The sequence below is a fragment of the Emydura macquarii genome, unplaced genomic scaffold, assembly GCF_026122565.2.
Source record: "Emydura macquarii macquarii isolate MOO-44397 ecotype Brisbane River unplaced genomic scaffold, CSIRO-AGI_Emac_v2 contig_431, whole genome shotgun sequence".
In the NCBI taxonomy this organism is placed as follows: Eukaryota; Metazoa; Chordata; order Testudines; family Chelidae; genus Emydura; species Emydura macquarii.
In genome coordinates, this window is record NW_027130568.1 from 12,519,852 (window position 1) to 12,539,302 (window position 19,451).

Consider the following 19,451-nt stretch of genomic DNA (forward strand, 5'->3'; position numbering starts at 1 on the left):
GCTCGGCGGCTTCGTGGCTTTATCTTGACATGGCTCCTCCCCGTGCTGCTAGCAGCGCCGCCGCCTCCACTGCTCCTCCTGCGCCCGCCGGCTGCGGGTAGCGAGCGGGCCACGGTCTCGGTTTCTGCCTGAGTCTCTCCGTCTCCCGCTGGGGATTTGGGGGTTTGTTTGTTTGGGTTTTTTTTTTTTTTTTTTTTGCTTTTTTTTTTTTTTTTTTTTTCTGAGGGGGAGAGGGAAAAAAAATCGGTGGGTTTATTTTTAACCTGGTCCGACGAGTTTAATAAAACTCTTGGGGGGGGGAGAAAAAAAACCTCACCCCCCCACACACACAGAAAAAAATGGCTGAAGTGAGGCAAAAATAAGCTAAAAGGGGGATTTTTGTTTGAAAAAAGGAATTTGTTTTTGATTGCCACCCCATTTGCAGAATAAACAAAAAAATTGGTAAAAATTTGCATACCCCCAAAATCTATTTTGCAAAATAACCCACCAGCCTCTCCATGTCTGTAAAGTCACTACCATGAAGTGAGAGGGGGGGAACCCTGGGCCACTGAGTTGGTGCCTCGCTGCCCTGGGCACAGGCCGCCCGCCTCTGCCTTGTTGTGTAGGGAGAGGCCCCAGGGGAGAAGAAAAGCATAGGCCATGTCCAGCCCCAGCTAAATCGGGCTCCCTGTGGAGCGCAGCAGCAGCGGCAGAGAGAGGAGGATTCCTGGGGGATCAGCAGTCTAGGGAGCCTGTGGGGTGTTAGGGAATGTAGGACTCTCACCCTGAGGGGTGGGGAGAGTCGGGACCAGGGGATCCAGTCAGGTTTGAGTCTCCAGGTGAGATAATATTGTCCCTTCATCCCCACCCACTCCTCATCTATGGCCATCATGATCCCTCTTCTACTTGGCAGCAGCAGCCTCAGGGCGATGATGTGCCGGATGATGAGCCGGATGAAGTTAGAAATGACTCTGCTGTTTTTCCTCTTTGCTCTTCTGCAAACCAGCACCATGTTGTTTGTAGTTGATGATTTTGTTGTTGGCAGGGAAATCTCATACCTCTCGGGACGTGCACTCCTCCTCCTCTGCACTCTCTTCTCTGCTCTCCATCAAGTGTAATAATTCTAAAAAAGAAAAAGGGGGGAGACAACATAGCAATAGTGGAAATCTGAGAATAATAACCAGCAGAGTCATGAATCTGACTGGGGTAAAACGCAATTTGTAATTTCAGTTTTTTTATATATATATCTTTTTTTTTTTTTTGTAAGCAAGGCAAAAATAACCCCCACATGGATTGGGCTTGTGCCAGTTGCTTTTTATTGTACACATAAATCGTGATAAGATTTTTTCTTTTCATTCTCACCCACTTATTCCTGTAAACTCTTCACACAAGCATATTTTCTTCAAAATTTTTAGGCTTTCTTTCCCCCCTTGGTGCCATTGCAAAATCAACTTGTCCATCATGGTTGGACACTTACATATTTTGTTTTTTGACCCCTCTAATACAGTAGCCTCATAAAATATTACTTGAGGTGTGGTTTTTTTTTTTTTTGGGTTACATTCGCGTTTTATCTATTCAGTCGTATTAGTGGGAATAAAATGACTTGTTTCTGTTGTACTTGAGTCTTATGAAAAAGTGCCCATAGTTTAGTGACAGTTTGCAAAGGCTTTAGTACCACCTGTATTACAAAATGGGGGACCCAAACTCCCGGAAGAAACAAGCTCTGAACAGACTTCGTGCTCAGCTTAGAAAGAAAAAAGAATCTTTAGCTGACCAGTTTGATTTCAAGATGTATATTGCCTTTGTATTCAAGGACAAGGTAACTTAATTTTAAAATCCTTCTGTGTTGTCTGTTACAACAGGACTTTAACTCTTTGCTGACAGTCAGTTGGTTTTTTTTGCAAAATGATCCAAGGTCAAAAATGAAATTTCAGTTATTTTATTTTTCACCATTTATGCTGTCTTAACCTTTTGCCTTTCATCAGATGATCTATTTTTGTCTACTCAGTTTCAATTTCTTTTTTTAAGTGACTTTGCCTTTCATTTCTCGTGTGCTTGCACAGTCTTGTAATATAGAGGATGCAAACTCATTATTGGGACACTGGCATCCAAATAAATCTTTTCCCAATGTGGAAGGGAATTAAAAAATATGTAACTTGTCTATGAAGCCTAATTTGGGCGCTGTACTACATGCTTATGTGCTCATAAAAGTCAGAGTTATGACAGAAAAAAGGCTGCAACAGCTACTAAAACACCTTTATCAAGTTAAAACAAAAGTTGGTTGTGACCTTTCCAAAAAAACACTAATTGGTACAAACGTGTATGTATATCCGAAACTGCCTCTGAAAACCAGCTTTTATTTGCTTGGCTGCAGTGAACATAACTTCTAGATGTTGTCATGTTCTCCTGTCCTTGGATAACTCATGAATATGTGCATTTGTGTCTACAGTGTGGGTTCTATCTAACTGTTGGAAGCTACTTTTTCACTAAACTGTTTGTAAAACTTTTTGGTTCACTTAGAATTACTGAAGAATTAAGTTCAAACCAGCTTACATTTAAATCTAGGATGAAAACTATTAACTATTGCAGTGTGTGTTTATGCCTGGGATGAGGGAAGAGGCTATAATCAAGAATATAATGCTAAGAAACTGAATGGAGTGGGCTTAGTCACTTATTTAGGCCTTGTTTACAGTATGAAGATAAGTCGACCTATGTTAGGTCAACTTACAGCCACGGCATTAATTACTGTGGTGGCTGATGTCCACACTACCATCCTTAGGTTGATGATATGCGTCCTCACCAGGAGTACTTCCACCGACTTAAGAGGGGCAGTGTGGGGAGCTGAGATGCTGGCAACTCCCTGCCTGGAGTCCAGCTGCCAGCCAGGCTCCCAGCAGGCTCCCCCCTGTTCCCCACCATGGGCAACTGCCCAGGGCTTCTCCCCTCCCCGTTCTGTGCGGGGGAGGGAGGAGGAGCTGCCCTGAGGCTCTTGTTGGAAGTCGTTTATTATGTTGCCTTTGTGGGGGGAGCATTTCAGTGTGTACACCTCCACTGTTTTGTCAACAAAACTCTAGTGTAGACAGCCCTTAGTCTTCAATTGCTTTCTGAAAGCCCCTGTCCTGAACTTCATAAGATGGTGTTGACAAGCCTCTACCTCTACATCAAACTCCATCCTCAGTTTTGTGAGAATGACCACCATGAAGGCAAACGGTATTAGGAGTTTGTCTGGTATTAGTGGATATGCAGGTCTCCCATCTTCATGGGCAAGTGAAGGAATCTCAGTGAGAACCAGACATTAAGGAAGTGAAAATCTATTTCACTGGGGAAAAGTTATTGTTTTGTCCCTGTTATATCTTTCTTTGAATGCCTTTTCACTGGAGCACGAACTATAAGTATTGTGAACCCCTATTTGTGAATCTGATAGTGTGGACCTACTTGTCTCTACTTGCTAGGACATATGGTGGTTAAGACTGCTTCTTAGCTAATTCACATGTGCATTATCATTCTAAAAGATATCATGCTCTGTAATAAGGTGGCAGAGTATGTCACTAGTTTGAGAAATGTAAATGTTTAAGCAGTGATAGCAAATAGCTTTTTCTAACTGAGACAGTGTTAGTGTGCTTGAAAACTAGTGATTATATCAATATAACTTCCAAGATATTTTTTGAAAATGTCCTGCTCATGCATGTTTGTTCAGGCATTCTGAAATCTAGCTTGCATTCAAGTAGATGCTGGAATGCTCTGTCTTGCTATCAGTCCTATACATGTGCACCAAGGCTTAGGTGTTTGAAAACTTAATGGGAGTAGGAAGGATTTAGAATAGCCCAGCCTGGTGCAAGCAAAAAAAAAAAAAAAAAAAAAAAAAGATGATAAATGTCCATTACTTAGTTTCAGTATGTGCCATATCTCTAGTGAGGTCTTCAGAAGAAGAATAAAGAGCCTCAGTGAGTTATAGGAATGTCTGTTAGGAACAGACAAACCACTTTTATTACAGGTGATCTGATGTGCAATGGCAAACTGCTTTTGCTTTGATAAGTGAGATGCTGAGGTAATTATTCATAATTAACTGGCAGTGTGGATACAATTCAAGAATCAGCTGTGAAAGTGAGTTGAAAATAAAGTTACCCTTCACTTGTTGACAGTCTGAAATTACCAGAATTAGAATTGTTGCCAAATTCAATCTGCTTCCCTTGGTACTGATGGGGGAGAGAAGTTATACTTCCATTTGATGGAAATGGACATTACAGCTGTGTAAAATGCCTTTGATTCACTTGGCTCACTAGCAGAAATCTGTGTCTAGAGCTGCTGCGAAGATCACAGCTGTCAATTTTAGACAATAAAGCTCCAGTCCGAACAAACCTTATGCATTTATTTAACTTGAAGCATGTGTGTAAAAAGCTTTTTTGGGGATTGGGTCCTGAGTCATCTGTCTAAGTAGAGCTCTTTGACTTATTCTCTCAGTCTTGAAGAGTTTTGTGAATAACTTTTTAACAGTGAGTTATGACTCTGAGACACAAATCACTAATGCAGTGCTTACGTAACACCAGCACAGAAAAACATGCAGGCTTTGATAGATGTTATAATCACAAACTGCTTGGGAAAAGGATAGACCCCTAATGAGACTACTGCTTTTTTTTTTTTTTTTCAGAAGAAGAAGTCAGCACTTTTTGAAGTGTCTGAAGTGATACCAGTCATGACCAATAATTATGAAGAAAATATCCTGAAAGGTGTGCGGGATTCCAGCTATTCCTTGGAAAGTTCCATAGAGCTTCTGCAGAAGGATGTAGTACAGCTTCATGCACCCCGCTACCAGTCTATGCGCAGGGTAAAGTTATTCCTTACACTATCTAGTTTTTGGCCTGAATTCTGAACAATTGTGGTATGGTCTTATAAATCCTGGGCTCAATCATGCAGTCCTCCGTTCTTTAGTTGAACTAGAACTTTGGGTACATAAAGAATGTAGAATTGTGGGTGCAAGTTGGGTCCTGAACTGAAATGTGGCACATGCTTATTCTGGAATCAGATTTACTTATGTATTTGTGTAAATTATTTAAATTTTTTCCATTTGTACTTGAATGGGATACATTAAATACTTTCTTAGAACTTTGAAAGTATGTCTTCCTGCCAGCTTTGTCCTCTTTTAGTGGGCAAATATTAATCTTCACAAACCAATATTTTGGCAGGTTGGCTAAATACTTATTCCATTTTTAATGAATATTAAAATTAATGCTCAGATAATCCATGACACAATTTTAATAAGCCTCCTTGAGACTAGAATTTGTATAACTGGGACCTGTTATGTAATGCTTACTTTACAGTAGCATGTAAAAGCCAACTAGGTCTCTGCTTATGCTAGCTCTTGTGCACAGAGAAAATTTCTCCTAGTCCTTGTCCCAAAGAATTTGCAATCTCAGACTAGACATAACTGGTAGATAGAGAGATAAACAAGTGGGACGGAAGAATTTGGAGAGAAGGTAACAGAATATGCACAGTTCTTAAATTTATGTAAAAAAAAAAAAATTGTATCCACTCTCGTACTTATTTGCTGTAAGGGTGATTACAAGCGAACCACTGAACTTCTTCTTACAGGATGTGATTGGCTGTACCCAGGAGATGGACTTCATTCTTTGGCCTCGGAATGATATTGAGAAGATAGTCTGTCTCCTGTTTTCTCGGTGGAAGGGATCAGATGACGAGCCCTTTAGGCCTGTTCAGGTATTTTGTACATTTAAAAAAAAACCAACATTAATTTTTTTTTAAATCTTAAGATTTTAATATTTCTCATGAAATGCAGCTTGTTTATTATGCTGGTTGTAGCAGTGTCTAGTGAGCTGTCAGTTTAATGCTATTACAAACATAATGCAGGACGAGTTGTAGCAGGTAGGTAAATGTGCAAGAAGTTCTGGATCACCATAGGGAATGGAAAAGGATTGTTTTAGTTCAAGTATTGTCAAACTGCTCCTCTTTGTTTGGTCCTGATCTTGTGCTCGTTGAAGTCCATGGTAAAGTTCCCATTGACTTCAGTGGTGCAGGAGCCAGGCCCTAATTCATTCTTCTTTGAATTAGAGTGAATGATGGTGAACGTACTGTATGTATTGCTTGTGAAAGTGTCTTCATTTTCATAAGCAGTAAGTTGGTGTCAGGATATTCGTAATAGGTACTCTATAAATGCTTGAGAATGTATTGGCCACTTCTGTTATGAAGCAGTTAAAAATCTTGAATGCAAACTAGTTTTCTTTGGTTACTCATTCTTAAGGCCCTACTTGAATTGTGGGATGATTGTCAAAAAATTGCAGCTGAGTTGTGGACAAGCCATGGAAAATTGTGAAAAAGTAATAATGGACTTTATTGTTTGCGGAAATAATTATTTCTGGTGTTGGCTGCCTGGGGCTGAGAGTGGAGGACTTCTGCTGTCAAAATTGCGGTGGAAGCTAATATTGCAGAATCCGCAATATCAAAAGTTAAGTAGGGCCTTACTCATTCTAGTATTGGTATTGGCAGACTTTATTAGCATCTGAAAGATCTTAACAAAGGACAGATATATAAATTAGAAGTTGCAATTAGACATCCTTGTGCTCAGTACAGTCAAAACTTCATTATTTGAAGGAGATTGAGCTAATCATGAAAGTTCTCTTGATAAGTCGAATTATTAATGTTTGATAAATGGAAGAGGGGAGTGACTTAAATTTAGATGCTATCTCTTCTTTCTTTTCTTGACTTGAAGTAATGAGTTAAATTAGATTGTTCCACAGCCAGCCTTAACTTACTATATTTGGATATTGAAAATATTTTGTTGTATACTGCTTACTACTAGTAATAAGCTATTACAAGTGTGCTGCCATCAGTGATGCAAGGATGTTCTAGCAATACAAGATGAAGTTCCTGTTAGAGAAATTGCACTTTAATGTGTCATTGTTATGGTTAACACCTACAATGTCTGAGTGAAAGACTAGATAATTTGTTCAGTTTGCTAATTTGTTTGTCAACACTTTTAGTATATAGTCAGCATCACTTCCCCTGTTTTTTGTGTTTCACAAATAAGCAGAGGGGAAAAGCAAAAGGAAAACTTGATTTGTAAAGCTGCAAACTGGAAAGGAAACTCATTAGCTGGCAGAGTATCTGAAACTACTTGTAACTCCACTCCTTATTTAAGCAGCCAGCTGTCTTCATTTCAGCTACATTTGAAACACCAGAGATCAGGATTGGTGTTCCCTAATGAAAGACGAACAAATTTTAGCACAGAACTTGCTTCAAGTCGTGTAGTGAGCTTTTGTTAAATATTATTTCCTATAAAATCTGAATAGTTTTAGATTTGGAAAACAGTGGTAAGGACTTCACTGTGCAGCATAAATGGTGGCCACTGGTATACTGCAAAGAATAAGTGATATTTCTTAAAACTGAATTCCCCTTCAACTAAAATGAACTGCAGAGGAAAATACTTGTGCCCTGTAGTGCTGCTTAACAATGTGTAAATGGTCTTAAAATCTTTCAGCTTATATTTTACTTCAGAAGTACCGTGACATTTCACGCTAGTGAGGGATGTGCCCCAAGAAGACTTTGACCCAGTTTTTAACTGGCCCACTCACAATGAGTAGAATCATAAGTTGTTGCTTTCCCAGTTCTCTGTTGAAGGAGAGATGATGAATATATTTCCTGAAGTTTTCTCCCAGGTGTTTATAAAATTTCTTTGCAAGTGTTTCAGCAGAATACTCAAATATCCCCTCCTTCAACTGAGGGCTGGGAAGGTTGCTCAGGTATATAACTCTCTAAGTCACTGCCCTGACTGTTTTCCACCTACAAACAAACAAACCGAGGAAGGTAAGGACTTAATTCTAATATTAAAAACAAAAAAACAATGAACATTGACAAGCTTTAGAAGTCTGCTCTGCAGTGCACGATGTACTGTGCTCTGCACGTCACCTTCAAAGAGGTGCTGACATGGGTTTGGTTTTTTTAAGCCTTCTAGGTTTTGTTAGTTTATAAAACTTCCAAGATTTATTTTAACTTAAAAGTTTTTGTGCGTTTAAATTTCCTGTTGACTGCAGCCTAAATGCACTAGTAGTGCTACTTCATGAGAACCAGAAAGCAAAGCAGAGATGCTGTCTTGTCCAAGCTGAGTAAATGCAAAAAATACTGCTTTTGATAATTTAACTCTACTAAAATAGCAGTTTTAGTAGTTCAGGGTGTTTAACCAAAAAAAAAAGCTGCTTTTGTTAAAATGTTTCTTAATCTGACTGTCTCTAAAACAGTGCTAATGTCTGTTTTTTGCATTTGTAAAGAGCCTTTCCATTCTTGATATAACTTGATGCCCTTGAAATTGGTAATTTTTATCCCTACTGCTCTTACTAGCTACATGCTGCAAAAAGTTAACTCTTATGGTCTTGTCTGAGCAGACTTGCACTACTTTAGCTATAGGTGCATGTTTAAACTGATATAGCTAAATGGGTGTAAGTTTGCTGTAAATAAAGCCTAAGAGTTAAGGAGAAACACCTGTGAAGCAGATAATTACTCCATTAGGAGTTTTGGGTTCTTTACAAGGACTCAGTCAATTTGAAAGTCAATTTCAAACAGTTACTTTTAAGTACTACACACTTGGCTTTCAGATGCCACCTCAGGTTTTATCAATTGAACTTCAACTTTTTCAAATGGTTTTGCTCTCCCTTTTTCCTATTTGATACCCATACCACAGGAAAAATTGACTATACTCTTAAATGCTGTCAAGTGTTCAAAATAAATAAACCTAGAGCTTTTTTGTTATAATGCAGATAACTCACGTGCCTCTGCACTACTTGTGTCTCTGTCCAGCAGCAAAATGAAATGTACATCTCTGGTCATGTTCTTCACTGTAAAAAAACTTTATGGGGAGCATTGAAACTGATGATCATGTGTCTGTTTTCCCCCAAGCTTCTGTTTGATCTGCTCTTTGTTGTAGCAGTCTGACTTGACTTAGCTCAAACCCAGAATGTTGTTAATTTAATGTTGTAAGCTTTGTTTGTAAACACTTGCTTTATTCCTGTACAGGCCAAGTTTGAATTTCATCATGGTGACTATGAAAAACAGTTTCTGCATGTTCTGAGCCGAAAGGACAAGACTGGAATTGTTATCAACAATCCTAACCAGTCAGTGTTTCTCTTCATTGACAGACAGCACTTGCAGGTAGGCTTGTCCTCTTCTCATTTTGCAGAGCATCGTTTTAAGGACCTGGAATATTAAGTCTTAGCTTATGAGAGAACACTTTATCTTTTGTAAGCACGTGAAAGGAGAATAATTGTCCAAAGGTTTATGACTGATCCAGTTGTAAGTATTTAAGTTTAAATGAGCAAAATTGCCATGGTCTTATGCTTGCAGTTAAGTGGTGTCACAAGAAACCTGCACCATTCAGAAGACTTAAAAATGCAACAGCTGTATTTGAGCAAAAAATATGTTGCTATGCAAGATTGGTTCAGGGTGTATGTTATGGAATCTATTGGAAATAACTGCTAAAACAGATTTCTTATGTTTTGGCAAGTCAAAGCTATTTTGGCTTAATATTTTTCTGAGTTGAATAACTTAGAAACTACAGTTCAAATTATTGGATGAACAATTGAAAGGTTTCCAAACACTTTCATTTTCTAAACATTGGAGATCTACAGTTGAAAACTTAATTCTATATATATATATATATATATATATATATATATATATATATATATATATATATATATATATATAAAATGGTTATTATCAAATACCCCTCCTGCTCATGGGCTACTAATCAATCAGAAATCTATTAGGTGTTCTGCCCTGTTTCCCCTATCAAACTACAGAAAAAAATCTCTATTAGATAGGAGTAGTAGCCTAAATGGCATCTTCTTTCGAAACATCTAACAATGTTCAGGGTGTTCAGTTGCCTGGACTCAGTATGTTTAAGATAGCTCTCATGCCAGAGCTTTAGTATGGTTTTGATAACTTAGCTCCTGTGGGGCCGTGGAACATTCTGTAGTAAGGGTAAAGCTAGGAGACTGAGCTTTCTCTGGGGCTAGCCAGAACCTGGGAATGAACCTAATCACCTTATGCACCTTGAACTTGAAGCAGTTCTTTGACCTTGCCTTCTCTAATATACTCATGTATTTGAAAACTGCTGCGCACACGTGTCCCCCTGGGAAGAGGTTAAGAGAACAAGCATGTGACATAATAGTCATACTGTACTGGAAGGCTCTCAAATACTACAGTGAGATGGTATAAGGTTCTGTTCTACATAGGTTTTCTTCCACTGCAACAGCCCCCATTCTTGAAGGTTGAAAACTGATAATTTTGTCCAAAAGTCAGGTAATGATATTTTTACAACTTTATGAACAGCAACCGTTAAAAGTAGGGTTACTATGGCTGGAAGAGAACACCTTCCACAGTTGTCTGTGGTAAGCAATTTCTTCATCAGTCTGTAGCTAAACTAAACATCATTGTTTATATTTTGCCATTTATGTAAACTTAGCTAGAAGCAAGAGTTCGTATTAACAAATGCTTGCCATCAATAGTGAGGCTGTTTTGAGATGAACTTTTTTCGTATCACTTGAGAAAGTAGATGTTGACTTTATATAAGCAGGGACAACAAGCTTTGTGTAAACTTAAGTCTTTGCTCACTCACTCAACTCCTCTTACTGCCATAGCTCCTCCTTTTTTAGAACAATCCCTTGTTCTAAACAAGTTTTTTGAGCCGTTATGGAAAACCTCATGGAATAGGAAGCCAATGACTGTCCATGTCTGATCTCCATATACAGTATCTAGCAGGAAACAGTGATTCAGATTGTCTCTTGTCTTTGATAAGACTATGATGCAGGACTTGGAAGGGAGAGTCTCTAGGTTTTCTGAAGTAAAATTTTCAGGTGAGGTGTATATCCAGCAGTATAACCTAATCTGTCTCCTCTTCCAATTAATCTCAGGATGGAGGAGCTTTCACTAAGTTTTCTTTCTTTGCTCAACACACCCACCTTGATGCAGAATTTCAAGGAAGGGAAGAGTTCCCACCCTCCCTTATCTTGGAATCTTTAGCTTTCTGGGACCGTTCATATTTAAGATACCTGGCAAGTAAACAATCTAATGAGTCATTGATTCACCAGAAGCTTTGCTCAGAACACATGAAAGCAAACACTTTAAATTAGTGCGTCCATGATGGTATAACCTATCTCGGTTCCCTGCACCAGTAGTTCTAGGATTGCTGTGATCTGTAAATGTCTTTTTGACTACAAACTCTCTTCTGTCCTCCTTAATGCTGTTTCCCTTGCCATCCTAAATGTTGCCTTTGGTCAACACAATAGTGAAATTGAGGAGGATCTTCCAGTGTTCCAGGAAGCCCTCAGTGCCCTGCTGATGACTTGGAAATACCTAATATTCCCATTTTCCTACAGCAGAAATCACATGTGGAACTTTGAAAATGTATATCAATTTAGAAATGTTTTACATTTAAATGACTCATACTTGAAACAGGTTTTCTTTTAAAACTATCAGAGTGGCATAACCGTGGCAGAAAAGAATCTGAGTTTAAAGTTACTGAACAATACACCTACTGTTCCAAATGTGACTTCTTGCCAGGATGCCCTTGAAATCCTTGGGTTTATGTCATAGTGTTTCCTATATAAATGCTTGCAAATATTTGGGGGAATCTAAAACAACTAAAGAAAGCTGTTAGTTCTGGACAAGCTCTCCATGGTTTTGGACCAGATTCACAATGCATAACCATATGAGCCTCAAAAGGCTGCAGAAGTTTACCTCTATACCCATCTGACCATCAATTTCTCGGGCCCCCCCCCCCCCTTAATTTAGAACATCTGTTTTGTGTAAATGAGGCAAACTCAGCAACCTGAGGGAGGAAAAAACAGTAGCTTATTTTAATAGCTTGTTAATTGCAACTGATGGAACAGGAAGAGTACAATATCTATTTGAAACTATTGGAGCAAATTGAACTCTATTATCCAAATTGTTTTCTGGCTAAGACACACTGCAGCTAACACCTATAGTCTCAAAATGCCAAGTGATCTTCAGCAGATCCTGACTCAAACACCAGTATGTCTTAATATTGGGGCATTGATTTGATACCGAAGCAGAGAATACAGTGCTGTCTCTCCATTCTGTACACTGAACAGATTCTATCCAACTTGGTTTGAGAGCTGAGATCTCAGCCTGAGATGGTGTGACTGATGTGAGATGTAGTGTCCCCATGTAGAACTGAATAACTTATTTTTTGTATGAAAATATATTGTGGCGAATCTCTTCATTGTTATACAGCTAACATTAAATCTTTGCACCAGAAGTCAAATTTGTATTCCCTCCTACTAAGAGAAACTGCTACTTGTCACATCCCACTCATGGTTGTGTAAATTTGTTAAATATTTTGACATTGTCCAATATTTTGATCAGATTCTGATGCATACACAGAAGGGTTGAAGCAGAGTGGTTGTAAGAATCTGCATTTTTATTTTTAGCAGTTAGGTGGGGAAGGGATAATATTAGACCTGTGCAAATGTAACTTTTTGTTTGGAATACGTTAGGTTTGAACAAACTAAATGCTTAAAAATTTTTTTTCCCCAGACTCCAAAAAACAAAGCTACAATCTTCAAGTTATGCAGCATCTGCCTGTACCTGCCACAGGAGCAGCTCACCCACTGGGCGGTTGGTACCATAGAGGATCACCTCCGTCCTTACATGCCAGAATAGGGTACTGGCCAGCAAAATGGGGAAGATCACAGAATGCAGCAGTGAATTCTCACTTTCCTCACCACTTCATTCTTCAGAATTTAGAAGAAAATGGACTCATGTTCAGAACTCTATACATTGTGAAACTTGATCATCCTGGATTATTTTTTAATCATTTGTGTATCAGAACTTTACAATTTTTTTTAGATGTTTTCTGCATGGACCTTGTGAAAGAGAGAATGCTCTGCATATTTTTGCATTGCATCAGCATCTTACTAAAATGTGAAATGAAAGGACTGTTGTACACTGAAACAAATGTATTTGAAAGCACAAGGTGATCATATGTGGTGGTGTTCCCATTTGTGCTGATCATGCCCCCTAACATCTGTTTAGTCATCAGTATTTGGAGGGTGAGAAGTGAATGTAATGGGTATAAAAGCCTTATAGCTTTGCTGTTAATATGATTGTATCAAAGAGCACTATCCGATTCATTCTAATGAACAGAAAAGTGGCTTTTACATAGAAAAGTAAATGTGGGAAAGAATTCTTGCAAGGAGAAAAGCTTTTCATTTAATGTAGGCATTTCTTGCCTTTTTTTTTCTTATTTTGCTGGGCCATGTTTGTTTACTGGCACTTTCACTTTTGGATCTTTCCCCAAGTTGCTGTATAACTGTATAAAAGAGTATTCTGTTGAGTTGGATACATGTAAACAGATTGAGGCAGACCTGGAGTCTGAAGTAGCTAAAGCAGCTAAAATTAAAGTAAATTGTAGCTGCAGAAACCATGTTGGTAGAGGATTATTTTTTCTTGAGGGTTGAGACTTGTAAACTTGCTGGTGAACTGCAGGAAATACTGGTTTCTAAAACATTTCTTATGGAAAACCCATTGAGGGTTTTTGAAATAGATGTTATAAAGCAGTTGTAAACTTCACTGTAAAATAGTGTTTGGAGTGTCAAAAGTTGGTTCTGGCAGAACATTTTAAGACTGTGCAATGAAATAAGGAAGACTACTGTATAGTTTTGATGACAAAGAAGGCTTTGCTTAAGGGTTGAGTACTTTACTGGAGTAAATCTGTATAAGCCTGCTCCCTTTGGGTAAAATTAGTGCTTACCTGTTTAAATTTGTATTTAGCTTTTGTTTGGAATTGAAAAAATTGGAAATTAAATAAATTAGGTGAAAGATGACAATGCTCATTTTATACAAAACCCATGGGTTTAATTTATTACTTAGCTCAAATTTCAGACTTAAAGCTCATACAACAGTCTAAGTGTAGTCTCAAGTGTAAATTAGTGGCAAAGACATGTTCTCAGCATCTCTGATGTTGTGGTAATAGTTTGGCAATTAAATACAGTGTGTGACAATGTTAATATTTAAACTAGCTACTAAAAGCGGCTGAATTCACTTATAAGAGCATGCTCTTGTGCCAGAAGACTGAGTTCTACTGGTTTTTTTCTTTTGCCGTGGCAAGGCCCTCAAAACAAACTGAAGGGCTATTTAAGGGCTACCAAAGTGAAATTACATAATTTTAGTTTATGAAGAAAACATTGCTACCTCTCTTCCCTACTTCAAGCCTGGTCTACACTGGTGTCTTAGGTCGATTTAAAGTCTCTTAATTTGAGTTAATTACACCGCGTCTACACTGGCACCACTGTTAGTTCGAATTAAGGTGCCTGTAAAATCGACTTAATAAGACCACCTCTGCAAGTGGCGTAGCGCCTAATTCGAATTTGGTAAATTGAATTAGTGTCAGTGTAGATGCAATGTGACTTAAGTCGAATTAATTGACCTCCGGAATATATCCCATGATGCCCCATTTTGACCGCTCTGGACAGTCGCGCTGGGCTGCTCTGTGGTTACACTAGCAGGAAAAGTCCCCTCCCCTCAAGTCCTGGGAAGATTTGAATTCTCATTTCCTGTGCTTGCTGCCAGCGTGGGGAGAGATTTGCCACAGTTCTCAGCATGGCTACTGTAAAGCCCAAACGCGCTCCAGCATGGAGTCGACCAGAGGTCTTAGACCTCATCGGGCTGTGGGACGAGGAGTCCGTTCTGGCTCAGCTCAAGAGGCAGCAAAAGGAATCTGTGGACATTTATGGGAAGATATCCCAGGTATGCTGGAGAAGGGACACCAGAGGGATGCTCAGCAGTGCCGAGTGAAGCTCAAGGAGCTGCGCCAGTCGTATCAGAAAGCCAGGGAAGCTAACAACCACACTGGCTCCTCTCCCAAAATATGCAGGTTCTATGATGAGGTGCATGCAATTCTAGGTGGCTGTCCCACCATAGTGCCTCCCCGCAGCATCAATACCTCTGCTAGTTCACAGTCCATGATCAATGAGGAGGACTCTGTGGACGAAGAGGAGGAGGAGGAAGCTGTGGAGAGCAGGGTGCAGGAGAGTGGGGTGTCCATTCCCCACAAATTCAGGACTTATTCCTGACCCCCGAGCAGTCCACCGGCACACAGGACAGCACAAATTGTCCTGTGGAAGGAACATCTGGTGAGTTTTCTGTCTTATTAGCATTTCTGTCCTTGTACATTGGGTGTGGGAGCACGAGGGGGGATCTCAGGCGTTTCGTTGGCTGTACTGGGTGGTAACCCAAGGCTCAGTTTTTTTGTGTGTTGAGAAACACTACGTTTATCATCAGTTGATATCACATGGAAATTTTAATGTCTGTAATCTGTTATCCCTCCCTCGCCTGGAAAAACTTTTCAGGAGAGGGCTGCCTTGTTCCTCCCTACATGGTAGGATTCTTCTCTACAATCAAGGTAGCCAGCATCATGGCTTCCTGTGGTTTTTTTTTAAGCAGTCTCTCTTCCCCCCCCCCCCTCCCCTTCCCCCTCCACGCCGTCTGCAGTTGCTCTCTGTAAGGGTTTTAACTACAAGCATAAAGAGGAAATCATTTGCTACGTTGTTTCATGGTCTCATTATTGAAATGGTTACATTTCTATCAGTTTCTTTGGTATGGTAACTGGCTCCCTTGTTTTTCTTTCATTCTGTAGACACCTCCACAGTGAACCGACACTTAAGAAATGCTGTGGACAGACTGTCTCGGATTCGAAAAAGGAAAAAAAACCCCCAAAAAATCAGATGACATGTTTTCTGAGCTCATGAATGCCTCATCAGCTGCAGAGACAAGAGGGAAGAGCTTGGAGGCTGACCTTGTCCCAGAGCATGGACAGGGTCACGGACGCTTACAGACAAATGCAGGAGACTGATCGCAGCACCACGCAAGAGATGCTGCAACTCCTGCGGGACCGGTCAGACATGCTCCAGCATCTTGTGGACCTTCAGAAGGAGCGGAGGCAGGACAGAGTCCCACTGCAGACCCTCCATAATGATCCTCATCCTAGGGCTATGCCGCCCTCCCCCTCCCCCCCAGAGGTCTCTCAGGAGATTGTCCAGGATGCAGTACGTGCTCTCCTCCACCCCAGCAAGCTACCACCCTACCCCTGGAGACAGTGAATGAACCCTCACACTCCCCCCTCCCCCCCCCCCAATCCCCCATGACTTGAATGTTAAAAAATAAAGTTTTGCATTATTCCAAAAAGTTTCTTTATTAAATTATATCTTGTTCAGGAGGGATTTGTCGGGCACAGATATCAAAGGGGGATTGGGTGGGGGGGAGGAGGAGGAATCATCAAAGGCAAACAACATACATGAACAGAAATCACTCCTGCATCTCACTGCAGAACCTGGTTTTCAAAGCTTCCCTATTGCAAAGCGATCCATGGTTATCTTTCCACATGGTGGGCTGCTCATAATTGGCAGCCAGTCTTTCTGTCTCCACAGCCCAACCCTGGGGGAACCTCTCACCCTTTGCTTCATGCACATTATGAAGAACACAGCACGCAGATATTACAGAAGAGAGGTACTTCTCACTCATGTCCAGCCTAGTGAGGAGACTCCTCCATCTACCCTTTAAATGCCCAAAAGCACATTCTACAACTGCTTAACCTCTTATTAAAACACTCCCTGTCACTGTCAAGGTGACCAGTGTACGGCTTCATTAGCCAAGGGAGCAAGGGGTAAGCAGGATCTTGCAGGATCACTCTGGGCATTTCCAAACCCTTGAGGTCAATTTTTTGGTCAGGGAAGAAAGTGCCCACCTGCATATTAGAGAACAGCCCTGAGTTATGAAATACACTAGTGTCATGCACCTTCCCAGACCACCCTACACTGATGTCTGTGAAATGACCCCTGTCATCCACAAGCCCCTGCAGGACCGTGGAAAAGTACCCCTTGCAGTTTATGTACTCGGTTGCTAGGTGGGCAGGCGCTAAGATGGGGATGTGTGTCCCATCAATGGCCCCCCCTGCAGTTTGGGAAGCCCATCAGGGCAAACCCATCCACTATGTTCTGCACATTTCTCAGTCACTAGCCTTCATAGAAGAAGTCTATTTATGGCACTGCACACTTGATTCACAGCGTTGCCCACTGCAGATTTACTGACTCCAAATTGATTCCCAACCGAGCGGTAACAGTTGGGGGTTGCCAGCTTCCAGAGAGTGATGGTGACTCTTCTCTGCCATCATGGCTTGTCTCCAGCGAGTATTCATGCACTTCAGGGACGGCCAGCTCCAAGCACAGTTCTAGGAATGTTGCCTTTTGCATACGAAAGTTTTGCAGCCACTGATCATCATCCCACAGCTGCATAACGATGTGGTCCCACCAGTCTGTGCTTGTTTCCCTGCACCAGAACCTGCGGTCCACGGACTACAGATGACATGTTACAGCCTGCAGCAAGCGGGACTTGTTCTGCTCGATGGCCTGTAGCAGGGCAGCCATGCTGGCATAGGTGTAGTACCTGCTTTGCCTTCTTGCTCTATTTCTAAAGTACTCCATGATAAGCCGCGATGTATTTGTCATGATCAGAATCATAGTGCAGAGTTCTAGTTATATCTATTCTATATCACTACCAAACTTTCAACTTCCTGAGGATGTTGAATTGACAAGTAACAGAATTGTAGAAGTTTGTCAGGAAAGGAGGTTTTAATTAGGTGGGTTGGGATGCTGGGGAGCCTTCTGACTTCCAGGGAAGGTATAGGAGGTTGGCTTCCCTCCCCCCAATATTTAGGAGACTTAAATCTCTTGTTCCTGAGGGCATTCACCATCTTTCCTCTCCTTTTAGGAAAGGCACAAGTGACCTCACACATTTAGGAAGGATGTTAAATTTCTCACTGTGCCCCCTTTTGTCAATGCATCACCAACTATGGAAAATATTGAGTAGTCTGTTATTAATAAAGTTCCCATCCTATGGGAGCAGTTTGTCATTGAGCTATTATTTTAGGCCCTCTTGTGAGTCATTGCATCAGCTCACATATCTCCAGCAGGCTTTCTTCACAATGCTAAACACTAGGGTTCATTTTATTAAATCTTTTATGAAGCATAATTATGCTAACTTAAACTTAAGTGTTTGTAGCAGCTCTACATAAACACCAAAAACACCTTTAAAAAAAAAAATAAGTTAAGCTGTTTGGCTAATATTCTTTGACACTTGTATGCCTATAAGCACTCTGATAGGCAAAATACAAAATTCTTCAAAGCTGTTTTCACTATCTGCCCTGTATGTTGAAGTGGGAGTCCTACTCAATTCTTGGTAAGAGTTCTCTTTGTGGCTCTTAAGTCGGAATGTGGTAGGAAGTGAAACCTGTGTAGTGATTTGGGTACAACAAAGTAGACTGGTTGGGAGCATTTGTGGTTCATCCAAGTTTTCCATGTATCTTGGCCAGGGGAAAAGGGGAGGCTTGCAGAAGAGGATGCTTACCAATTACAGAGTATATTAGTTTATGGGGCAAGCATCTGCTGTTCTTCAGCTTCAAAATGCCAAATTTGCATGCCTAATCTGTTGTAGTTTTTCATCCATCTGAGGAAACCTGTAAGTAGTTATTGTGGCACATCAGCTAGCTGCTGAAGATAATGGAGAAAGCATGAGGAAATGTTGCATTGGGGATGGAAAGGGTCAGAGAAGGAGCTGGAGCCAGGAGCTTACTGAAATTTTAACTAGATTTTTACATCTTCTCTATCCACTGAATAACTGGCACTTCTTTATTCCTCCTTTATACTTTAAATAAAATCCCTTCCCCAGATCTTTACTAGATTACACCTGAATTGCTATAATAAATGATACATTGTAGATCAAGAAGATGTAACACATTTAGGTATGTAGGAAGGCGCTGTGGCCTCCCTCACAGTCTGGACCCGAGGGAGGGCCCCAGCAGCTTGAGTGGACCGAACCAGGTATAGTGGATAAGTCTGCCCGGCAACAGAAGGGCTGGGCTGTGATAGGACCGCCTGGCCATCCCAATCAGCCACTGTGGGGCGGAGCCCCGACAGGAAGGGGTGGTATAAAGGACAGGCCCCAGAGCTCAGTTGGAGAGAGAGACTGCTGCTGGCTGAGGCTGGAGCAAAGACTCTGACCAACCTGGGCCTAGAGACTGGGTAGGGCCTTCCCGTAGCTGGACCAGGCAACCCAGCCAAAGAGACTGGGATGAGATACCAGATCCCTGGGGCTGGACTGAGTCCCCTGGGACTGGATCAAGCCCCCGGAGCAACCCAGGTGGGAGATCCCCTGAGGCCAGATGGGACCTGGATGAGCTGCCTGCCGCTGAACCCCCAGAATCAGGGCAGGACCTGGATGAGCTGCCTGAGGCTGGGCCATTCCCCCAGCCCTGTGATCTAGAGGAGCTGCCCCTCGCTGAGGAGCTCCCTGCATTACCACCTGTGGATGAGGAGGGACTGACTGGTCTACCCTGGATGGAGTGCTCCAGCAACCCTGAGGAGTCAGGTATCAGGGGATACGGGGAGGAA

The 19,451-nt window shown here is 41.1% G+C and overlaps 1 protein-coding gene across 1 annotated transcript; it reads left to right on the top strand.

Moving 5' to 3' along the window:
• Positions 1 to 220: 220 nt before the first annotated feature.
• On the top strand, positions 221 to 13,835 carry CUNH6orf62 (chromosome unknown C6orf62 homolog). Its single transcript, XM_067537573.1, has 5 exons — positions 221 to 1,798; positions 4,628 to 4,804; positions 5,569 to 5,694; positions 9,001 to 9,135; positions 12,544 to 13,835. The coding sequence occupies exons 1-5, from the start codon at positions 1,670 to 1,672 to the stop codon at positions 12,667 to 12,669; spliced, it is 693 nt and encodes a 230-aa protein (XP_067393674.1). The 5' UTR covers positions 221 to 1,669; the 3' UTR covers positions 12,670 to 13,835.
• The last annotated feature ends 5,616 nt before the right edge of the window (positions 13,836 to 19,451 follow it).

Coding starts and splice junctions, on each gene's coding strand:
- CUNH6orf62 (XM_067537573.1), top strand. CDS start 1,670: ATGGGGGACCCAAACTCCCGGAAGAAACAAGCTCTGAACAGACTTCGT. Junction 5,695..9,000: donor AGCCCTTTAGGCCTGTTCAG/GTATTTTGTACA, acceptor ATTCCTGTACAG/GCCAAGTTTGAATTTCATCA. Junction 9,136..12,543: donor TTGACAGACAGCACTTGCAG/GTAGGCTTGTCC, acceptor TTTTTTCCCCAG/ACTCCAAAAAACAAAGCTAC.